Source organism: Uranotaenia lowii, chromosome 3 (genome assembly GCF_029784155.1).
Source record: "Uranotaenia lowii strain MFRU-FL chromosome 3, ASM2978415v1, whole genome shotgun sequence".
Classification (NCBI taxonomy): domain Eukaryota; kingdom Metazoa; phylum Arthropoda; class Insecta; order Diptera; family Culicidae; genus Uranotaenia; species Uranotaenia lowii.
The window spans coordinates 133,967,871-133,991,851 of record NC_073693.1 but is presented as its reverse complement, the minus strand read 5'-3'; the positions used below and the strand labels follow the sequence as shown (position 1 = coordinate 133,991,851).

General features: G+C 33.7%; 1 protein-coding gene across 1 annotated transcript in view; it reads left to right on the top strand.

Annotated features, from left to right (window-relative positions):
* The window catches only part of LOC129758418 (uncharacterized), a 78,008-nt gene that overhangs the window by 9,038 nt on the left and 44,989 nt on the right, over window positions 1–23,981 (top strand). The window contains exon 2 of the mRNA XM_055755916.1: window positions 14,802–14,894. Coding sequence (XP_055611891.1) covers window positions 14,802–14,894 — 93 coding nt within the window. The remainder of the gene's footprint in view (window positions 1–14,801; window positions 14,895–23,981) is intronic.

Genomic DNA, 23,981 nt, shown 5'->3' with positions numbered 1-23,981 from the left:
TCTCAGTTAGAACTTCTTTCTTGTACAGCATCATTTTTTTAACCACAAGTCATTTTCAACATAACATGCTGGATTTAGGATATTTCAAGTTCACTTGTGCTCATAAATAAATATTCACCAATTTCACAAGCTAATTTATGATTGCTGATATTGTTGGTAGTATCGATGGATAAACGTTGCCATAAGCGTTGACTTGTAAGAAAAATGATTTTATCGGTCCATAATCGGCTTCCCGCAGGCTTTTTTTTTCGTACGATCCCACATAGTGGAGGATGCATGGAACAAAATCTCAGCTTGTTAACCCTTTAACAGGAACTCGCGTTGACGTTGTCCCGTCATAAGTTGGTTGGTTGGTTGGTTGGTAGAGTATGTTTTTTTTACATGCAAGGTTCGCTTTGTCAAAATGCTTAGCAATAAGCGCTCTTTTGAAATTTATTGAACAAAGATAGGCCAGATAGGCCATCGAATGCATGAGATAATTTAAGGAACCACGTAGCGATCACAATTTTATTATTACGCATCCTCCTAAAGCTTAGTTCTTTTAGAAATGGGACAGTTACGAATGCCTGTATCTAAAAAACCATTCGTTTGAACGAAATACTTTCTATGAAGAAAAAGAAGGCAATGTTATTATCTTTCATGAAAAAATTTGAAAAAAAATATTTACCGTTTTTTGTTAAAGAAATTTCTACTTTACTCTTGGTATATCCCATTGGCCGGCGCACACTTTTTTCAGTCATGGTATTGATCAGTTTCTCCAACTTATACTTCGTAAAATCTATATTTTAGGTAGCTTCACCCTCCTTCTTCAATTTCTGATACTTTTTGGTCCAATACTTCTCTGGAAACTGGAAACTGGAAGCATTTTAGTGGATAGAGTGGTTTCGAAATGATCAAATTTTATTATTTTTGACCACATTTTTGAACGTTTTTTCTTCGGTACCTGTTTTTCAGCTTAAGAGTTTTGGAACTATCAAAAAATGGTTGTTTGAGGTTGGATTTCAATGAGTCATCACTAGGCAACACTTTCAGCTTATCGGAGAAAATTGTTTTGGACATTTCAGCGATCTACCCTTAGTTTTTCGTTTATTGAAAATTAAAAATGCTGATATGAGACTTGACTTCCTTGATGATCCTTAACCGTTGTTGCCGATCATGTGCTTCTCTCCAATGCTTGATTTTAACTTTGTGGACATTATTGATAGTGTTTGCATACTTATCCACCACAAAAACTCAGTAATTCTTTGAATAATCAACGGTGTTGTCAGCTATCAATTTGATAATGACGTATTTTCAAGGAAACTGTGCAAAATTATTTTTTTCTTTTTCTCTTGCATCGTACATATCTCAAAAACACGTAAATTTTAAATTTTGAAAAAAATAGGGCGAATAGTACTTTTTACAGGCAACAAAATGCTGTCAAAATTTTCAATATCCAATAACTAGTTAACGAGCTATTAGCAAATGAAAGTGTCCCATTTCTAAAAGAACTAAGCTTTATGCTTATGTGCACTACTATATGGGTAGGCCGATGGAAGTGTTCTCACTTGATGCTACTTATTACACCCATAGAAGAGGTTGCAAAAATCCAATGCCTATTCAGCAAATCTCTATGCTGAAAATGCGTTAAAAAGTGTACTGCCCCAAAGATAATATGATTGGAAAAGCACTACTGGCAAAAAGGCTCGAGCAAAATGATGCATGAACACTACATTCAAGCGAAACAAGAAAAACATGTAATCGGATTTCCATCCTATTGGATAATTCATCCCAAAAAAATATATAGTGAGAATCGAACTCACTGCAAAATCTCATTTCGGCTTGCCAGTCCGATATCTTACCCAGTGCATCATCTGAGTCGGTTAGCAAACGAAAGTTTATTTTAATAATCTTTCTGCCACTGCCGATTACCGAAATAACGCACTTTGTCTTTGATGGGAAAGGGATGAGAATGGGAGGGGAATGGGGTGGTAAAGTCTGTTCCACATAGAATCTGGTCGGATAAAATAGATCATTTCTCCGCAAAATGACGTACAACAAAAGTGAAAATGTCATCCTGTAGGGTTTTTATTGCACTTTAAGGAAAAAAAATACATAAAAATCATTCGTCAGCTCTTCGGATGAATTTTCGAACTTCTTTTGTGATACCACCCATCATTTTCTGCACAGTAGTGCTGGTAACCTCATTAACCATCTTGTTCCACCAATTTTCCATTTGAGCGGGGTTTTTCATGGTTCTGCCACATTTCTTTAGTTTGCCCTTAACTATTGCCCAATATTTCTCGATGGGACGAAAATCCGGACAGTTTGGTGGATTGAAACTTTTTTCAACAAAATCGATCTTGTTCTCCTTATACCACTTAACGACATCCCGGCTGTAGTGGCATCTTGCCTGGTTCGGCCAGAACTTCACCGGACCTTTGTGGGACCGAATGAATGGCAAAACCCTTTCCTGGAGACATTCTTTTTTGTAAACATTTCCATTCATTGTGTCCCCAGTGATAAAAATCTTAGTCTTCTTCCCACAACTACAGATCCCTTGCCAAATCATCAACTGACGAGCAAATTTATCTGCGAAAACAAACTTGAATCTACCCGCAACATACCATTTTGACATAAATTTCGTCGTCCATCAAAATGCATCCATTATACTTGGTCAACACTTTCTCGTACAACTTCCTTGCCCTGGTTTTGGCAACCAGGTTTTGTTTCAGCGTCCTGTTGGGGTGTTTGCTTGCATGATACGACCGCAAGCCTTCTCACAAACAAATTTTTCGAGCTGTACTGTGGTTCGTCTTGAACTTTTTCGCCAAATTACGTAAGGAGATTCCAGGATTATTGGGACCTTATCGAATTACCTTTGCTCGCAGCTTCCGGTCATATGTTCCACTTTTACGCCTGGTTTGTTTTGCTCGATCCACCGTAAGGGTCTCCCGGTAACGTTGCAGCACCGAATTTCCAGTCGATTTTGGATATTTCAGGAATTTCTCGATCTTTACCTCTGACCGGTCGGTTTCTCTACGCGAGTGGGCAGAATTTGCTCTCGCCTTTCGCGTTCCACCGTCGATAACTTTTGACTGACTGCTTCAATCTTGATGAAATTTTCACCACTTAGTAAACAAACCGTCCGGATCAAAACACTGTCAATAGATTCGCGATGTGACAACTAGGGGCGCTGCAGTAAATGAAAAGATGCGACCAGATTCTATGTGAAACAGACTTTAACGGGAAACTAGAAACTGTTTTCTATTGCCGGCCGGGTTTTCTATTTGTCGTCGTTTGGAAACAAAGAATGTTTTTATTATTTTAATGCCGGTTTACATACACACAAAGTGCTCGATACATCTTTCGACAATATCCATGCTGGCTGATTGTTTCCATCCTGCTTTGTCTTGTGATAGAATATAGGATATGTGTTATTTGGTTTCCTTCAGACATATGCAATACGGTTGTTTAACTCGTTAAAGCCGGTCCTGCATAAAATCTCATATCGTTAATTCCACCTCCAAGGAATTATATTATTAGAGTCTTATTTTTGCATTAAAATTTGCAAGAGGGTTTTTTTTAATTACCTAACGATTGTACGACCAGATGAAAATTTCATTTGTGATTCATTTTTGAGACATAACTTTTGAAAAATTTAAAAACAAATTTGAAATATTTAAAGTTAGTTTTTTGTCAGAAAAGTTGAACCATATTTCAAATACACTTAACACTACACATACTGATACTTTGTACAAAACACCTTTTTCGCTAAAACACTCTTGTTCCTCAACCATTTTTTATAAAATTTATAGTTTTTTAAAGCTTATAATGTCAATCTTTCCGACAATTTTCAGCTACAATCATTTCACGGTGTGTTCATAGAAGATGTTTTAAAGAAAAAACACAGTAACTCTATTTTTTTAAGAAATTGAAAATTTAGCCTTTTCTGAACCATTTTCAAGTAAAATTAAAATATTTGGTCGGTGAGTCCCCATACGTTTTTTTTTTCTTTAGATTTGTAGCCCATATTGAGACATTTTTATGTGTGGAATTATTCCAGTGCAATGAGACAGTAACTTTTTTCATTGAAATTTTTTTTATTCAAGTTTTTGCAATTCTGAAACAATTCTGAAACAATAAAAAATGTCAGTGCCTGGAAAGATAAGTGATTTGGATTTTCTGAAAAACTTATTTTTTTATGAAGATTTTATTTGAAATGTTATTACTTGGAATATCCTTGTTATAATTGGTGTTATTTAAATGTAACATGAATTTATCTTCATATGTGTTCTGAGAAAACTAACTCTGGTTTAAAAAAAATCATCGACAGATTTAGACCAGATCAATGCGTTTTATTAATTTTTTTTTTATGGATTTCTATGGTTTATTCAAACCAATGATTTCTATAGTTTTTACCATAATTTGGAAAAAACGGTAGAAATTGTGATTGTTTTACTGCTGTAACATTAGTGCTTCATTAAGGTTTCATTTAATAATAAAGAAGAACTTCAGTCAGTGTGCAGTAGAATAACTAAAATAAGTAAGGGATGAGAAAAATATGATGAATCTCACGCGCTGCAGGTTATCTTGCTGTCGATCATTTGCAATCAAGTTTTGCCAACAGCACTGTTAATTTTTGTAAATTAAAAAAAGACAAAAAAAAATTAATTCATTTTTTTCGGAAAAAAATTCAAATTTATTACAGTTTTAGACTAGATTCATCCATTTAATCAAATTATTTCAGAAAAACTATAAAATTCAATTTTTTAACAAAGAATTCAAGAGATTATTTAAATAATATAGTGGCAATCGTAGAAGCTAGGATTATTTAACATTTACAGTAATGATTGCTCTTTGAATAAAATGAAAGTATCATAGAGAACAGCAAACCTCGGCTAGAAAATAATATAAATAAAAAAAGTTAAAGGAAACTCCAGGCTTATAATGATCATTGTATCGAAAGACAGTAACAAGCAAAATTCAAGCTAATTTGAACTGCTGCAGCGATTTGCATTGAGTCTGAAGTGCGGATGTAATTTAGAGATATTTAACTCAGGTGAAGTTTAAAAACTGATTTTCAATATTCATTATCTTATTATTCTTTTTTCTAAGCTTAAATTTAGGCAAACCGGCAAACGTTTCTACTCCAGATCGCATCACGATAAGCGTTATCCTAAAAAGGTTCAAGTGTTTCCTAGTGTTTACGGATTCTCTGAATCATTGAGCATTTTTTAATAAAATTTCCTCCAGTGTGGAGGACTCAAATGGATTCATATTATTTCATATAATTCTAATATTTTCAGATAATTTGACCCTCTCAGACTGCTGACAGAATTTGCCAGCCAATTTTTAAAATTTTAGGAATAGAATAAATACTTCTTAAGCATTTTTTAGGTTCAGACAGCTCTGTAACTAGTTTAAAAAAAATGAAAATTTTTCAAAGTTTTTGATGACATTGATGAGTTACCAGTTCAATTTAGAAGTATTGAAAGTTAAAACTAAAAGAATTAGCACCTCTGAAATTATAAAACACTAAAAATTTAAAAAAATTAAAAAATAACCAGAATAAAAAAAATGAAAAAATAAATTTTTATGGGGGTACCGACAAAACATTCCAATTTTTGGTGAAAATGAACCGTCAAAGGTTCTTCTTTCTGTCCATGCAAAAATTAGCAGCACACAAGCTGAAGTTAGAAGCTATATGTAGCACATACGGACCTTTTTAAAGATTTTTTTTAAATCATGGCCACAATTTTTTTTAAAAAGTTGTGTAAACCCGTACTTTTCAATCAATCAACTGCCAAAGTTTTTCCAGTTGCAGTAGAAAACTTTCAAAAACTGAATTGGAAAGTTTTCTTAATGTATAACATTTGGGCATTTTTAGATTTTTGAAATACGAAACACAAAATTTAGAATTTCTCGATTTTCTTTGGCCCCCCTTTGGTGACTTTTTAGGGTACAAAAAATCGAGATTTCGAAACACTATATCGGAATTTCCACGCAACCCTTCAGTTGAAAATGAAGAATAGAAGTGTAAATTAAGATGAATAATAAATACCAATTATTATTATTTTCCTACCAATTCATCATGGTTAATGATTTACCTGATCTGACATTTATTTTAAAATTCTATTTTTTTTCTAAATCTGTGTTTAGGTAATATTTATTTCTTATTTTAAAACAAGACTGCTTAGAAAAAAATTTGAAGCAAATTTCTAGTTTACAATGAGAAACATCGTTTTAATAAATCTATCAATGACTTACCGAATATATCATTGATTTGAATCTTTCGTCGTGATTTGTTTTGGAAGTTTTAATTAATTTTATCAGTAAAATTTAGGACTCCCCATGAACGGGTCCTTCGCACGGGCCTGGTAAAATAGATGCTAACAGTAATATGCATGTATGTAGGAAGTGTGTGGTAGTAAGCTACTTAGAATATTGAGTTAGGGAATTTTTTATATTTTTAAATTGTCACTTTTTCCCTTATATTCCTAAAATGGTCAAGAAAAAATGTTTATGAATCTTCTATTTGTTTTAACCTATGAGCTTCGAAATTCTTCTTTTATTTTAATTTTAGTGGGATAAAAAATTTGCAAAAATAAAAAAAATTGAATATGAAAACTAAGGTTACAACATTGAAATACTTTTTTTTTGCTGACGACATAAAAGTCATTGCCCTCACCATGCAGTATTATTTTTCCTCAAAAATAGAAAAACCGTTATTTAACAGTAAACTAAATATGTACGGAATCATGAGAATTTTAATTTTCATAAAATTTTAGAAATTTCTACCATGTTTTATGAATGAACAGATCTTGGGCCTTTCGAAAAGCAAAATAGAAGTTGAGATTTTGAAAGCTACGAAAATTGACAATATATTGCCAATCAATTGTCTGTATTACAATCCTCATCTGGTTAACTTCAAAGGACTGTTTAAACTTATTGCCATTTTTACAGACATTCCCGTTGATTCCTCGTTGCAATTTTGTTGTGCTTTCATTCGAACATTATGCTCACATCATCAAAATCAGCGATATCTACTGGAACGTTTCGACCCTCGCTCGCTGTTTGGGCGCGAGAAATGGGCAACTGTTAGACCTTTCGTCCCCCAATCTCGCGGATTTGATACCGACCTCCGGTGATACTTTACTATATATGAGCCGTAATTTGAGGTTGCGGCCGCCGTCCGACGCGCGCCCAGCTTTGCTTATGAATGAACCGACTGACTGACTGAAGGAGGAATCTGACCGATTACGGAACCGATCAACGAAAACCCGCCGGGATATCTACCTGTGATCTCTGGTGTTGGTGGCCACAATAATAGACTAGCGAGCGTCCCGGAATAAGCGATAAAGACCGCATGGCCGTAGAGTAGAGGATAGCCTGCGCGCTCATATGAGCGCAGCACAGCATGAGGTTAAAGGTGCCAAGAGTATTTTTGCGCGCGGCTTATCGAAACTCTATAATTTCCTCCTCGGGCGGATTTAATCGATCGCTTAGGCTCTGTTTTGATCGCGGTTTTCCGTCACTCGAAGGGTCCACGTCGTCGTCGTCGTTGTGGCAAGTTGACGAGGCTCGGCCGATTGTGTGCCGGAGATATGCAAATAGGCTATACGTCAATTTTGTCTGTTGTTGGTAAGAAGAGACGTGTTTTTTTCTCTTTCTTCCTCCTGAGAAAATACCTCCCCACATCATCGCCGTTGAAAGCGTTGAAGACTAATGTAGCTAGGAGGTGAGAAATTGGGGCTCGGATTAATCGGAATTCCTTAGAATCACCACCCTGCTGGAGCTCGATATGGGTCAGCTAGTGTCGAGTGATTTATGTTTTGATTTGTGTGGTGAATATACCTATGTGGTAGGGTGACGACCTCAATCATCGCTCACTGCATGTTCGCTCATCATCACACAGTATGTTTAGACAACAGTCTAACAATGTGTCATTCAAAACATTCAAGAGACATCTGACAGTGATGGGAGAGCGAATCCCTAAACCTGGGAATTCTGAAAAAAAAAAAGAATTCGTTTATCATTCATGGGCACTCCTCTACTCATTTGTCAAAAATCTTCTTTTTTTGACACGAGATAGTCTCGGGGAATTGAAAATGCATTTATTTCTTTACATAAATCATGCTTTCCCTATAAATCGAATATATGAAGTTTCTGTAAAATATCCAAGACTGGTATTTAGGTAAACATTCGTGAATAAACGCCTCTAAGGAAACAAAAGTGTCAAAAAGTATCTCATGAATATTTACATTTGGAAACTACTTTTTTGTGTGTTGGTTAAAGACAGCTCATGGCGTGAAGGTTCACTATTTATAACTAAACTATCAAGTCCCACTAATTTTCTCCGAATATAATTAAAAATAAATGGTTCCAAAACTCTAGGCAGTCTTTCTTTCTCCTATCTCGAAGCTATAACTGGAAAAGAATATTCGAAGAAAAAATATGATTGCAGTGAAAAGTTGTGGAAATGCAATGTTGAAGATCTGTATGCGTCTACCTTGGGTGTACGATCAATTTTGTGAATATTCGGATGGCAGCCAAATGAGTCATCTCGAATTTCGCAAACCGATCATATACATCTTGTAGATTGTCACCTGTTCAAAATTGTAGCTCAGATAGCAAAGATATATAAAACGCTCAAAAGTGATTTTTATTCGTACGCGTATCAAACAATCTCAAACTTGTCTATAATTTTGATAATTCAAATCACACAAAACCAACGGAAAAAAAAGAAAAAAAAATTTTACATATGTTTTATAAGATTTGGAAAGCTCCATTTTGTAAAAAAAAAAGAATTTGTTTATATCCAATGTAGTTGTTTTTAAAAGCGAACAAAAAAAATGGCAAATGAGTGAATTCGCGTCACAAAAATAGGAAACTTTTAAATTTTACGAGACATTTTGACATTTTCTAACATAAAAAAAATGAGATCTTTGAAAAAGATAAGACAATTCTTCAACATATAAAATTTAACATATTCTAAATTTTATAGAAATCGGTTGGAATTTAGCCGAGTTACAACAGCGCGAATGAGTGAATTCACGTCACGAAATTTTATTTTTTGTAAAATTTTGTATGGAAAATATGCTCTGAATGCTGTTTTGACCCTCCAGATGGTCGTATTTTAAAAAATCGAGCATAATTTTTAAAAAAGATCATTAAATATTTTCAAATAAAAATACAAAAAGATTTTTAAAAATTAAAAAATTGTTTTTTTTTTTTTGGTGAATCTTAAAATGAAGACAGTAGTAATTTTAACGTATGATGCGAATGATGCCTCAATATGTTGCTATACAAGTGCCAATCGAAATAAGGAAAAAGTTAGGAGCAGATACTGAAAATTTATGATTGTAAAAGTCGGAACAACAAAATATCGTTTTTTAAAGTGCACATAAAATTTGAAGGCTCTAAAGGATGGTTCAGTATAACTTTATATTTCGTGACGTGAATTCAATCAGCTATCCTGTTCTGTTAAAAACGGAGTGAATTCACGTCACAACTTCAAATAAGCATAACTTCGTTCATTGTTGTTCAATCGAAAAGCTACGTACATTAAATTGTGGGTATAGTTGTTTTTTCTACAACTCATTTGAAGCCACCGATTTTCTTTTTCCACAAAGAGAACTGGAAATCAAAGTTGTATGTACTGAAGTCAAAAAATGGTCAATTCTAGCGTGAATTCACGTCACAAAAGTAATCTATCACAACAAAAACAACTTAAATTTTTTTAATGACCAAATTATATTCATTTGGAAGAAAATTCAATTCAATTAGATGACTTCTAGAATGATAATAGTGCAAAAAAGTCCGGAAAAGCGATTTCACGTCACGATGAAATGTGTCTGGTGTTATCTCGAAAATTTCCTTTTTGTTAAAAATCGACATTCACACATTAAGGACCGCGAGGAAATCTAAGCCAGAAAACACCAAAATTTGGGACTCTCAATTTCAAAAATGACTGGATCTATTTCTACAAATTTATTATTTCTGAGTTATCAAAAATGTTGTACACAGTTATGTAGAGTAAAGTTTCTTTATAAAATAAATCACATGAGTCATACTTCTCAAAGAAGTGCACTCGCGTCAAGCGAAAAAACGAGATATCTCGTATTTTGTCCGCAATGTGTTAAATTAAAAAATCACTTAATGGGGGACCAATGGAAATCGGTAAAATCAAATGACTTAAAAGTGCATCAAACGTCTGGATCTAGTTTTATCTAAAAAAATTTTTTTTTTTTAAATAACAGCAGATTTTGACTTGTCATGAATTTATAAGCAATTTGGCATCATTGAAAAACTTTCCTTTGGTCTCTCTTTGGCGATTTTTGGGGGACAAAAATGAGACTTTGAGCGCTTTGAAGCACCCTTAAATAAAGCTACGATTGAGCTGAAATTTTGCACAGGTCGGATATATGTCAGTTATAATCTTCAAAATGAATCATATTCCTCCATTAATTTTTTTCAAAGCATTCGTTGCCACCCTAATGTGTATATAAGATTTGCCGAAATTGAAATCTGAATAATTAATCGTAACCTGAAATCTAAATCTTTGATCGATAATTTGAATTAAAGTTTGTTATTTTTGTATTGAGTTTAGCCCATTAAATTCATTACCGTAAACCGGGGTAACATTGATCACCGGGGTAGCATTGATCAACATAAAACATTTTCCACATTATCATCAATAACTAAATCTAAAGTTAAAATATCTCAAAACTTTTTTCTACGTTTAAAAACTTATAAGTTGAGTTTCAAATTGGGAACAACTTGGTTTGTTTTTGAAAATTTCAAATGTAAGTCAAAATTTAATTTCTAAATCTTAAAATATTCATTTTTTCAAAGGCTCGCAAACAAACATCCTTCCTAATTGCGATTAGAAGCAAATAAGTCGATCTGTGTGGGAGTTCAACTTTTTTCCTTCCTTAGTAAATTTATAGTTTTTGTTGTAATTTGAGATGAATTTTTGATATTTAAAAAATATGAATATTTTCCAAGAGTAAGCCAGTCTAAGACAAAAGGCTAAGGAGAAGGAGGAACAGGAACAGGAGAACAGTGCAGGGCCTGGGGAATTGAATGAAGGCAAAATTTCATATGTTTTTGTAGTTCAAATTTTAAAGTGATGTTAAAAAAAATTCAGCCCCATAATTTATGCAGCATCATTGTCCATCTTTCGATTTCTATTGTTGTTCGGCAACATTAATTCAGAATTCTATATCGCAGAATTCACTGGACCAAAAGTTACAAATTTAGTATCTTTGAGCCACCGGAAGTGTTGTGTTCAATTTTGTAGAGTTTCATGATTAATTTTAAATCATTTGAGTTATGTCTCTAAGAGTAGCTCATTCGCAAAAATGAAAGAACGACAATTCTTATACTTTGTCCGCAATTTGTTAACAAAAAGCGTTTTCGATGATAAGTAGGCAATCTAGTTCTCCAAGAGTTTTGCACTAACTGCTGTTTATTTTATTTTATTTTATTTTATTTTATTTTATTTTATTTTATTTTATTTTATTATTTTGTTTTTTTTTTGTTCAATTTTGAAATTTACTTCCTCTCCATTTTGAAGATGAAAAAAATTAGGAATTCCTAATTCGAAATCGTTTCCTGAATCTAAATTATAAACAAAAAATTCCCAATAATTATAAACCTAAAAAGGCATTTTATAAAAGAATGCTTAACCAGAAATCTTTTATTTTAAATTTTAATCTTTGATTATCTATATGAATTCATTCAATAATATCTTCAAATGTTTATTTTTAATTCAACTAGGAAATTTATATGAAAATACCAAATGATGAAACTCTGATATTTAAATTCGAAATCACCATTATAAGTGCATATGATAAGAGTTTACATTTCAAATGGTTTAAAATTTAAATATTTCCTTTTAATATTCCGGAATGATGAGTTTCGAACATAATTTCCCATTTTCCCAAATTCCCAAATTCCCAATTCAATTTTATTTCAGTTCCAAATGCAAAACCAAGATTCGAATCAGTTTTTTTTCCCAACGATCATCTGAACTAATAATCAGGAATAATAAGCTGGATACAGATTCCACGATCCCATAACAGACCAAAAATGTTGATTTATAAATAAAATTTTCACCAGAACATCGGAAATGATTCAAACTTAAGCTTATAAGATATTTTGCGCACTAAAGCTTAGTTCTTTTAGAAATGGGACACTTTCATTTGCTAATAGCTCGTTAACTAGTTATTGGATATTAAAAATTTTGACAGCATTTTGTTGCCTGTAAAAAGTACTATTCGACCTATTTTTTTCAAAATTTAAAATTTACTCGTTTTTGAGATATGTACGATGCAAGAGAAAAAGAAAAAAATAATTTTGCACAGTTTCCTTTAAAATTCGTCATTATCAAATTGATAGCTGACAAAACCGTTGATTATTCAAAGAATTACTGAGTTTTTGTGGTGGATAAGTATGCAAACACTGTCAATAATGTCCACAAAGTTCAAATCAAGTATTGGAGTGAAGCACATGATCGGCAACAACGGTTAAGGGTCATCAAGGAAGTCAAGTCTCATACCAGCCTTTTTAATTTTCAATAAACGAAAAACTAAGGGTAGATCGCTGAAATGTCCAAAACAATTTTCTCCGATAAGCTGAAAGTGTTGCCTAGTGATGACTCATTGAAACCCAACCTCAAACAACCATTTTTTGATAGTTCCAAAGCTCTTAAGCTGTTAAACCGGTACAAAAAAAAAACGTTAAAAAATGTGATCAAAAATAATCAAATTTGTTCATTTCGAAACAACTGTATATTCACTGAAATGCTTCCAGTTTCTTTTAAAAGAGAAGTATTGGACCGAAAAGTATCAGAAATTGAAGAAGGAAGGTGAAGCCACCTAAAATATAGATTTTACGAAGTATAAGTTGAAGAAACTGATCAATACCATGACTGAGAAAAGTGTGCGCCGGCCAATGGGAGATACCAAAAATAAAGTAGAAATTTCCTTAACAAAAAACAGTAAATATTTTTTTTCAAATTTTTTCATGAAAGATCATAACATTACCTTCATTTTCTTCATAGAAACTATTTCGTTCAAACGAATAGTTTTTGAGATACAGGCATTCGTAACTGTCCCATTTCTAAAAGAACTAAGCTTTAATCCATGGCTATTATATCTAAAAACCTTGCAAAATCTGAGCATTCGATTTCAAAGTGACAACCCAATATCTGGGCAATATCCAGGCAAATTTGGGAATTTTACAATTAAAATCAGAAAGTACTTATAAAACTCGAAAATTGTTTTATTTATCATAACATTTCACAAAGTTTATTTGTATAAAATTTGCTCAAAAAATTGATTTGGAAGCAAAATACATAATAACAATCACGCAATTTAAATTTTCCTTGACTTGGCAAATAAAGTGAAAACGTTCGGGCAAAATCAGGGTAATCTGACTATTTTACTAAGTCTAATCTTAATGCAAATTCGACAATCGGGACTGAGGACTATAAAGTTAATTCACCAACTTTCTTTTGATAGCGTTTTGCGAGTACAGGCTTTAATTTTTTTTTTTCAACTGAAGTGGAATTGTGAATCTGGGATAAATTTTGAGGTTTTGGCTTTAGTTCTGAGTCGAGACTGTTAATCTCTATTCACTTTAGTCGTTTATCAAAATTTGACTAAGAATTTTAAATTTTGATTTTAAAGAAGAACATTTTGCTTGACATTTTTTAACCCTCATGGGAGGGGGTTAACCCCCAAAAGCACCCCCCCCCCCTGAATTAAAAACTTGATCGAAGATTGGAATCTTATCGATATCCAAATCTAAATTTTGAATTATGGAATCTGAACGTCGAAACTTGAATCTTCATCTCAAATTCTCAAATAGCAGTAAAGTAAACCTATATGTGAACTTTGGATGTACTTTCATTTTTCAAAGCTTTTATTTTGTCATTTTAATTTACGCAACATTTTATCACTTTCGAATGTCGTCGATAGAAATAACAAATCAATATTTGTTTAAGGTGATATAGACATTTATAGACCTTGAACAGCTCCAATCCCAGTGCTCGATCACTGAAAAAAAAAATTTGAACATGCCAATTGGGACTCACACTTCAAAAACTAGCGCCGCATTTTTACGATGATCTGATTACCACAATTTATGGAAATGATGGTCACACTTTGAGGGCCCTTGCTTGCCTGGCGGGGCAGAGAAGTTCCAAATTAATATATAATTTACGATCCCTTTTTCTGGGGAGAGCAGAATTCAGGTGATTCAGGCCGCTCGATCATATTAAGTCATTTTCGGGGGCCCTTTTGAGGAAGCCGCCCAGCAATCTTGTCGGCGCAGAAGAAGCAACCACCACACTTTGCTAAGGCTAATTTACAGGTGTTTCGTCGTTACTTCATCATATTCACATAAAATTCCTGTTGATTTTGCTGCGAAAACAACACACCTTTGATGTGTTCGTTTGTGAAAGGAAAGTTTATTGCGGATTATTTATTTGATAATCCGATTACAAGCAGGCAATTCGAGAATTATATCGCGTGTCAATAAATTTAAGAGCCTGGACGTACGACTTTCATTCAAGTGTTTACATACGATAGGCGAATAGCCTTTCTAACAATTGAGTAAATAATAGTAGATATGTATTTCTTTAACGTAAAAATACTTAAACCTACACTGTCCTCTATAAGTTTAATTCTATTTTCGATTTCCGAAGGAAATAATTTTCCAAACAGCTCCTACTCCAAAGTATTATCAATAAATGATCCCAAATCATGATAAAGGTAATTTATAGCCGTTTTCCATTTTTCTTCCATTTGCAGCGCCATCGTCACATCATCCGGAAGACATCGTGGCCCCACGATCGGTTCAAGATTTGCCGGAGAAACTCCTAACGTCAGGAATTTCAATACCAGGTACGTGCAACAATTGACTCCAATCCAATTCCCAACATTTCTCCCCGGCTCGGCCATTTGCCACTTGATGATCGGTCTAGTCTCGGTGTGGTACCAGAAGAAAATGCAGCTGATCTACTACCTCCCTGTACCTGTATAACTGCCTGGGAGCTGCTTGTTTGGACCTCTTTTATATAATTGCTCGCACCACATCATCCAGACCGTTAGGCCGTTTTCTGTTGTTGTCGGTGTTTTTATAGCCGTGATCTGATGATACCGATTATGGAAGAAGGTCTTCCCCCTCGGTTTCCCGGTTCCGGTCGCGGGACCTTCTCCCTAATACGTAACCTCTCACGTCACATGGCTAGAAAGTCGGCAGTAGCAAGAAGGTCTATAACTCGGCTACCCTGTGGGATATTATCCAATGGTATGGCGGTGACCGGCAGCCCTTAGTTGGTCGATGGAAATGCCCCTGACTTTCGATTTCTACAGATTCGGTTTGAGACAGAGGCGCCGCGTTGGAATTGACTCTTGATTTTCCGAAGGTTCTTATTAATGGCGTATGAACATAAAACACACATTTAATTACAATGAATCCATTCATTTTAAACAGTTCACACGAAACCATGGTGTCGGGTATGTGGTGAGCTGCATCGAAAATTTGCTAACTCGGCAGTCTGAGCAATGCAATTTAGCACAAATCTCGGTGAAACTCCGGTGAATCCATGCACTCAAGGTGGTTTTTCACAAGGGAACAGCATTTTTGGTGCCTATATTTCAATAATTGATTTCTATCACCTCTAGTTATGGCGAGTCAAAATTTTATAATTGAACAGCTTTAATCGATCAATGATAACTGATAAACTGATAAACCTACATGAAAAGCAAAAATAGATATTGAATCTATTCATTATTCTTCATTTTATTAAGGATTCAGATTTTGCCTAGACAAAACCAGGCGCTATCGGCTTCCACAGAATTCTGGCGACAAAACACTAGCGCCAAATGAGGGTTGACGGGTTGAGATCCTAGCTCGAGTTTGAATTTTTTTCACGCACACACATGCACCACTGCAAATTGCATTGTTGTAATCAATATAAACATAAACATTGTGTGAATGAAGTTACGCTTGATTTTCAAAATATTAGTGTGATGATGTGCTTCCACTCAAAGCTTGAATGCAAAGCTGCAATGCTTGTGTGGAAAGCTGCAATGCTTGTGTGGAAAGCTGCAAAGCTTGGATCCCATCTCGCAGGGCGGCAGCACCATAAACATTGTTCAACGATTTATTATTTTAAAACTTAGATCATTTAGAAATGGGACTTTGGCGAAAAACTGTGTAGATGGCTGAAATGTCCCGCAAATGTTTCTCCGATAAGCTTAAAGTGGTGGATAGAGGAAAGGAAGTGCAGCACCTGTGATGTACGCCATCCCTCCACAAATCTCACGTTGATGTTAGGGTAATGTGGTATGTGAAATTACCTTGGTAAGTGATGTGGCCAAAAAAAAACCTGTGCTCCTGAACTCCTGAATGTTTTTAAGTGAAACTCCTATCGTGTCCTGTGACGCAATAGACAAGTTGTGAATAAAACTTTCGATATATTAGGATTTTTAATATTTTTACTTTTAAAGGCCTCCAAATGGTAATTTATCAAAATCGGTTTGAAATTGTAGAAGTTATGTTTACTTTACTCCAACAGTTCTGTTTAACTTTGGAAAAAAGTTTAACGAATCACAGTATACAGCAGAGTTATTACGGTCTGCTGTACAGTGCGGTTCGTTAAATTATTTAAAAATTCAAATATTTCTTTTGTAGTAAATTAACCATAACTTCTACAATTTTTAACGGGGTTGGATAAATAATTACTTGAAATTTTTGTTTTTAGGTCAAAAGAAAATAAGATTTTTAAAACGTTACCATCGAGTCTTAAAGTATTGTTAAAAAAAATTCCCCAAAAAATTGCGTTTTTACCGATTTTTTTATTATTTGAGATTTTTTTAAATAAACATAATTTTCAGATTCAGCGCCTGATTCTACATAAAAAACGATCTTCAGTGTACTTAGTTAAAAAATGCTGTAAACAAGTGTTATTAACAAGTTTATATACGATTACGCCTTTTCGAAAACTGGGCACTTTAAAAATTGATTTGTAACTTTTGAACGGCGCATTAGATGCCCAAACAACCAGAAGTCGTATTTTATTTTACAGATTATATCGAACAGAATGTTATTTAAACTAATTTTCGTATATCTGCACCTACAATGTGCGGCCCATACATATTCTTTATCGTATTTAAATGCATTGCATGATTTTATTACGACAAGAAGAGAGACTCGTATTTATGTACATATGAACTCGACCTTTGTGTACGACAATTCGCAAAAAAAATCGTGAAACGACCGATATACGATGATCAGCCGTGATTGACAGATTTTTATGTGCTGTGCATAAAATAATTCGAAATTAGGATTTTCCTAACATGAAATACGATTTATATTATCATAACAACCAGGTGTTAGATCTTAGTGGAAAGTACATTTTTCTATCAAACAAGATTGCTAAAATGAGAGATTAAATTTAAAAAAGAAAAAATATAAAATGTCGGAAGAGTGGTACCTACAGTCGATTAGTTCAGCGATACAAAAGTACTAAGGTATGTGCTGGTAATAAAAATTCTTCCCAGAGTTTTCACATTGAGCTCGGCGGCGACACATTTCTACTCGAAATCCAGGCCGATGCTGTATCCCATATCGTAAGTATGTTTCAAAAGCATTACTCACTCTGTGATAGCATAAATGTTTGTTCTAATATTTGTTTAAATTTCGTGAATATATTTTTGACTGAAACAATGACATATCTCGCTATTTAAACAAAACTTGTAAACTGAAAAACAGAAAATAAGCTCGCAATTCCTCAGCCATAACCTCAAATTTTGATTTGCTGGCGGCCTCACCAGTGATGCTAGTGCGTTACTAAAATCAACATTTGCTTGTTTAAAACTAATTATAATATTTCTGAATTGATTAAAGTTTTTAACTATCAACAACTAAACGTTTCAATTCATTACGGGGCGTCAATGAAAGGATGAAGATAAGTAATTTTTTGCTAATGAATTTTCAAGGTGAATACAAAACATCTGAAATATATTTTCATGTACTGCTTGGTAGATTAAAAAAGAATTGTTTCTAAATTCTAAACGAATGCAAAATCATTCACTGTTACATACATGTAAATTAATCAATGCCCCGTCTATGTTGACTTTGAAAAAAATCGCCTACATGCTCTGATTATTTTAAATATATCCACATAATTCACTACATCGTTTAAATGTACGATACAGTAAGTTGTCATTCCGTTCAGATAAATGATGCGTTTAATTTCACATTCGAATAGAAATCTACGGGAAAGTTGCAAATTCTCAGTAATCATGAAAAGGTTTTTCAATAACAATGCAATTAAAAAAAAACATTTTACAAATATCAAAGCACTTGGCACCCCTGAACACCCAAATAAAGTAAAACACGAACGCTTTTCCACAGGGCGAATTTGTCGATATTAGTACCGGAAAATCACGTTTATCGTGCACCCCTTCTCAAAAATCGATTGTGTTCTGCCATGGTTTGAGGTTAGGGCTGAGGCCTCATGCTAAGGTGGTGTTCGTGTAGAACTGTCAATATATTTTAATATGGCCTCCAAAATGATACGTATATACTGGTTTTGCTGCAATATCTACGATATGTTTCCACGTACATTTTCACGTATATTTGTGTTGCAAATTTGAAATACCCACCAAATGGTTATCTGGATAGCACTGTTCCAAGTCAATTTTCAACGTATTTTTTGGATGTCAGCATTTGAAATTCAACACACTTTTTTGAAGATTTTTGCTCGAGCTTGTACGTCTGGTCCCTGTGATACAACGTGTAAATGATTAAGTTCCTGTGAACAAAACCAACCCTGTGAACAAAACAAACCCGGTAGAGTTCGTGATGCGAAGTTCACATTATAAGGAGGAAAAGTGATTAAAGAATGTAATAGCAATAAATATATGAGATATTTTTAGATGTAAGATCATTCTTATAAAAAAAAAATTGATCCGAACGGGCTCACTAAAGCAGGGTAGCGGGATAAGAAAAAAATCATCGGTTTCACTGCCGTCCAATTTTGAGGCTCTTTCGTTGACCGATTTGGTAACCCTTCATTTACCGGAAGGAAAAAGTTACTTCATGAAATGTAGTAACGCCATGCTGAATAAAAACAGGAAATCTTTTTGAGAACTTGTTTTCAAATCTTTCTGCCCTCGTTCACATGGTTCTATTTTACGTTTTCTAATTTGAAAATTCAACTTCTAAACACTTCACAAACTAAAATAACAAAAAAAAAACTTACAGGACAATTTTTGCGGAGCTGTCATAAACACGGCCGATCACTATTTCAACTCATGGTTAACTCCAAACTTGTGAAAAATCCTACTTCAAACAAATTCCAGTGGTTGAATCCTATAACATTTCTGCTCGTGGCAAGGTCCCTAGCAGATTCAAGTACCTATGTAATTGCTAATTGCTTTGCAAAAAATATAATAATTTGCCAAGACTCTGCTCCTGTCAACACAAAAAACAACAAAATTCAAAACGAAATCGTTGGTTTTCGCTGTTTTTGAAAGCTTTAAAAAAGTACTCTTGTATGTATACGATCTTAACTATCCGATTATACCTATACAATCTCATGATGGTTTAGCTCAGTTTTTGTCAGATTTTGTTAGCAGACATTGAGTGGCACAAAAATAATCAAGTTTTGTTAACTTCGAAACACCTGAACTTAGTTTCTTTCAAAAGAGAAGTATTGGGCAAAAAGTAGCGGAAATTGAAGAAGGAATGCGCATCCACCCAAAATACAGATTGGACGAAGTGGAAAAAACTGATCAATAATAACATGTCTGAAAAATGTGTGCCCGGCCGATGGAGATACCAAGAATAAAGTAAACATATTTCTTATCAAAAACGATGATTTTTTTTCGAAATTTCTACATGAATTATCATAAGATTACTTTCATTTTCTTCATAGAAGGTATTTCGATCAAACGAATGGTTTTTAGATATACGCATTTGTAACTGTCCCTTTTCAAAATGTACTAAGCTTTATTTCGGTTTTAAAAATGCAACGCTTTACGGAAATTAAATTCAACATTTTTAATACTTGAATAAATAAGATTCCAACTTTTTGTGACATCATCCAAGAAAGTCTATGAGTATTTGATATTGGAGATTTTAATTCATTTAATAATTTCGTTGAAGACTGCAGACCGATTTGATTTATATTTTAAGAAATATCAATTATTTCATTTGCTTAAAACTAGACATGTACCGAATATTCGGTCGGCCAAATATTCGGCTCACCAAATAGTTGAGCCAAGTATTCGGCCGAATATGCCGAATACTTAATTTTCATATATTATACACTAACAGACTCTTCAACTGATGTAGGATAATTTCTAAAATATTCAAAAGTAATGATGAAAAAGCTACAAAATCATCAGAAGATCTCAAAAATCAGTAAAAGATCTTAGGTGTATCCGTGTATATTTCACTGTAGATTGCTTTATACTTTTGTTCATATATCCAGGCTTGTTTATAAATCCAATATAGCATTTGAGAAAAGTCAAATCTGACCGGGATGGCCAGATATAATTTGATTTTTTCCGGAGTTTATCCAGGTTTATTCAGATTATTTGCTGAATCAAATCAACACTCAAATTTCTCTTTGAAAATTTTTAGATTTTGCGTTCAAACGATTTATTAGAGTAAATTTAAATTTAAACATCAATTTTTCTTTAACCCTTAGAGATACGATTTTAACACTGCTGCTGTGATTTGATGAAAACATTAAATTTTAAGTAATTTTCTTTTTTTTTCTCTTTTATGTTTGAGAATAATACCTAGATAGATTATGTTGAGATATTCTCTTTTTTGAGAAATTTGAAAAAAATAGTCTAGACCCGGCCGTGTGGATTCATTTGCTATAAAATATGGTATTTTTAAAGATCATCGTTTTTTTGCAAACTATTTTGAAGACATCTAGCTAAAATTCGACATTCATTTGATTCAATATCACAATGAGAAATTTCAAACAGCTTGGCACCTGTTTTTACATGTTTTGTTCCAGATTTCACTGAAACACAATCTCTTTGGTGATAAACGTCCTAAAAGCGACAATTCATTTGATGTCGTAACTATTCTGCCGCTATTCGCAAGACTGTCCCATATGCATTTTCGTCATTTTTCAGTTTATCTCAAAAATCGTTCAAATACAGTTAGTTCTTCAATTTAGACTAAAAACTTTCATAACTTAGTTCTCAACATATATGAAAAAATACCAAGGCATGTCTGTCCCATAAGAAATATACCCGCAAAGCTGTCCCATATGTCTATTTATACAGAATGCTTCAAAATTGCTCCTCTAATTTACGTTTATTTTGCAAATATTCATACAATGTGTGCGACAAAATAAGCATTCATTGAAATTGCGAAAGTTAGACTAGATAAAACAGTACAGTAAAGTTAAAAATAACAATCTCCATAGCCTCACTTCCATCTGTACCGTTGAGCCGTCAACACGTACGCCGGAGCATCGTATCGTTGCTGTGTACCTGCAGGAACATTTTACATTATTTATTTTTTCCTTACCTGTATTTCAATCAGCACTTTTCACTGCTAAAATTATTTTCATTTTCTTTTATTCATATTTTCTCTTTTCTTTCCAGCATGGGGAAGTCTTCGGCCGGCTCAAGGGCCGGAAGAAAACGGATTGCTGAACCTAATCCAGGGCCATCTGCCAAAAAAGTTGAAATTTCCAATTCATTCGATGTCCTTCATAACATCGGTGATGAGGAAATATTCATATTTAATTCTGATAAGAGTACTAAGAAACCTTCTTCTTCTTCTTATACTCTTAAAAACGAAAAGATTCCACCAATAACGGTCACGATTCCTGACTTCAATGCCTTTCGAAAAGAAATCGTCACTTCCGTCAAGGATGTGAAGATTTCTTTTCAGATCGGTCGAAGGGGAACTGCTCGTATATTGGCGGAATCTTTTAATGATTTTCAAAAAATTTTAAATTATTTGAATAATAAAAAACACTAATTTTTTACGTACGACACTAGAGGTGATCGTCCTTTTCAAGTTGTACTTCGTGGTCTCACCAGCGATCAGACACCGGATGAGATCACAAATGAATTAAATTCTTTGTTAGGTTTTTCTCCAATTCAAGTAATTCAAATGAGGAAAAGAACCAACACGAATAATACCAGTAGTGTTGGTTTTGCTCCTGAACTTTATTTGATCCATTTTAAAAAGGATCAGGTTAATAATTTGAAAAATTTGGAAAAGGCTCGTCTTATGTTTCATTGTCGAGTAAAATTTGAACCTTTTCGTAAATCCCATACCAATTTTTTACAAAATATTACGCAATGTCGTCGTTGTCAAGCTTTTTGTCATGGCACTAAAAATTGTAGAATGAATGCCAGACGCATGCTTTGCGGCTCATTCGATCATGAAAAATCTAAATGCCTTTTTGGTGGTGATAAGCCAAAAACAGAATTTTTTAAGTGTACGAATTGCGCAGGTAATCATTCCTCGAATTCTCTAGATTGTCCCGTTAGGGCAAAAATTGTTGCTTCTAGGAAAAACCCCAAAGTTTCCAGAAAAGTTTCTTCTCCTCCTTCCTCTTTTTCGTCTACACACGTCAGACCGACAAACAACCTGCCTGTTCGCAGTCAGCCTCGGCCTACATTGGAATCACGGCTGGGTAATACCCGAAGTGATTTTAATGTTACCTGGGCTGATTCTGCGCCACAGACTCGTTGTGTATCGTTCTCAGAGGTGGTTGAAAATGGGCTGCCCTCTTCAGGTTTAACTAATAAAAATGGGAAAAAACCAAGTCTCAACGTTCATGCGAAGGCTTGGGAAAATCCCCGAAATTCAAATACTTTTTCTTCTCCTTCCTCTTCTGATTCTAACAATTTTGTTGATTTGGGTGAGATTACTGAGGAAAAATTAAAATTTTTGCATCAAAATTTAATGGAAATGATGCAACTTATGTTGAAAGCAAATTCAATGTTTGAAGCTTTCCAAACTTCTTTTAATTATGCTAACAAAATTATTATGACTTTACGATTCCCTCATGGATCCAAATAGATGTTTAAATATTATGAATTGGAACGCTAGATCTTTGCTGGCTAACCAAGACGAGTTCTTTTTATTTTTGAAAACTCAAAACATACATATTGCTGCCATCACTGAAACTTTTTTAAAGCCAGACAATAACTTGAAAAGCAATGCTTTCTTTAAAATTTTACGGAATGATCGACTTGATCGACAAGGTGGGGGTGTAGCTATTGTCATCAATAGTCGTCTCAAATTTAGACTTCTTCCTTCTTTCAATACAAAAGTCTTAGAAACAATTGGAATTGAATTAGAAACTTCTATGGGGAAAATTATAATTGTTGCCGCATATTTGCCTTTTCAATGTAGCGGTGAACAGAAAAATTTTTTGAAGGGAGATTTACAAAAACTCACCAGAAATAAATCTGAATTTTTTATTATTGGTGACTTTAATGCAAAACACCGATCTTGGAATAATATTTCATCAAATTCAAATGGGAATATTTTGTTTAATGACTGCTCTGCAGGTTATTATACTGTTGAATATCCTAATGGGCATACTTGTTTTTCTTCAATTAGAAATCCCTCCACAATTGATTTGGTTCTAACGGATTTAGGCGAGCATTGTAGTCAATTAGTTACTCATGCGGACCTCGATTCAGACCACCTTCCAGTAACATTTTCTTTACCCCAAAGTCCCATTGAAAACCCTTTAAAATCAACTTTTAATTTTCAAAAGGCTAACTGGGAGCGATATATGAATTTTATTGAACGTAATTTAGATGTAAACGTTCCATTGAATTCAATAGAAGATATTGATTTGGCTGTAGAAAATTTGACAACTTCAATAGTCAATGCTAGAGCCGCTTCAATACCTAAAGTTAAACATAAATTTAATCAACCTTTAATTGATGATGATCTTCAGTTTTTGATACGACTGAAAA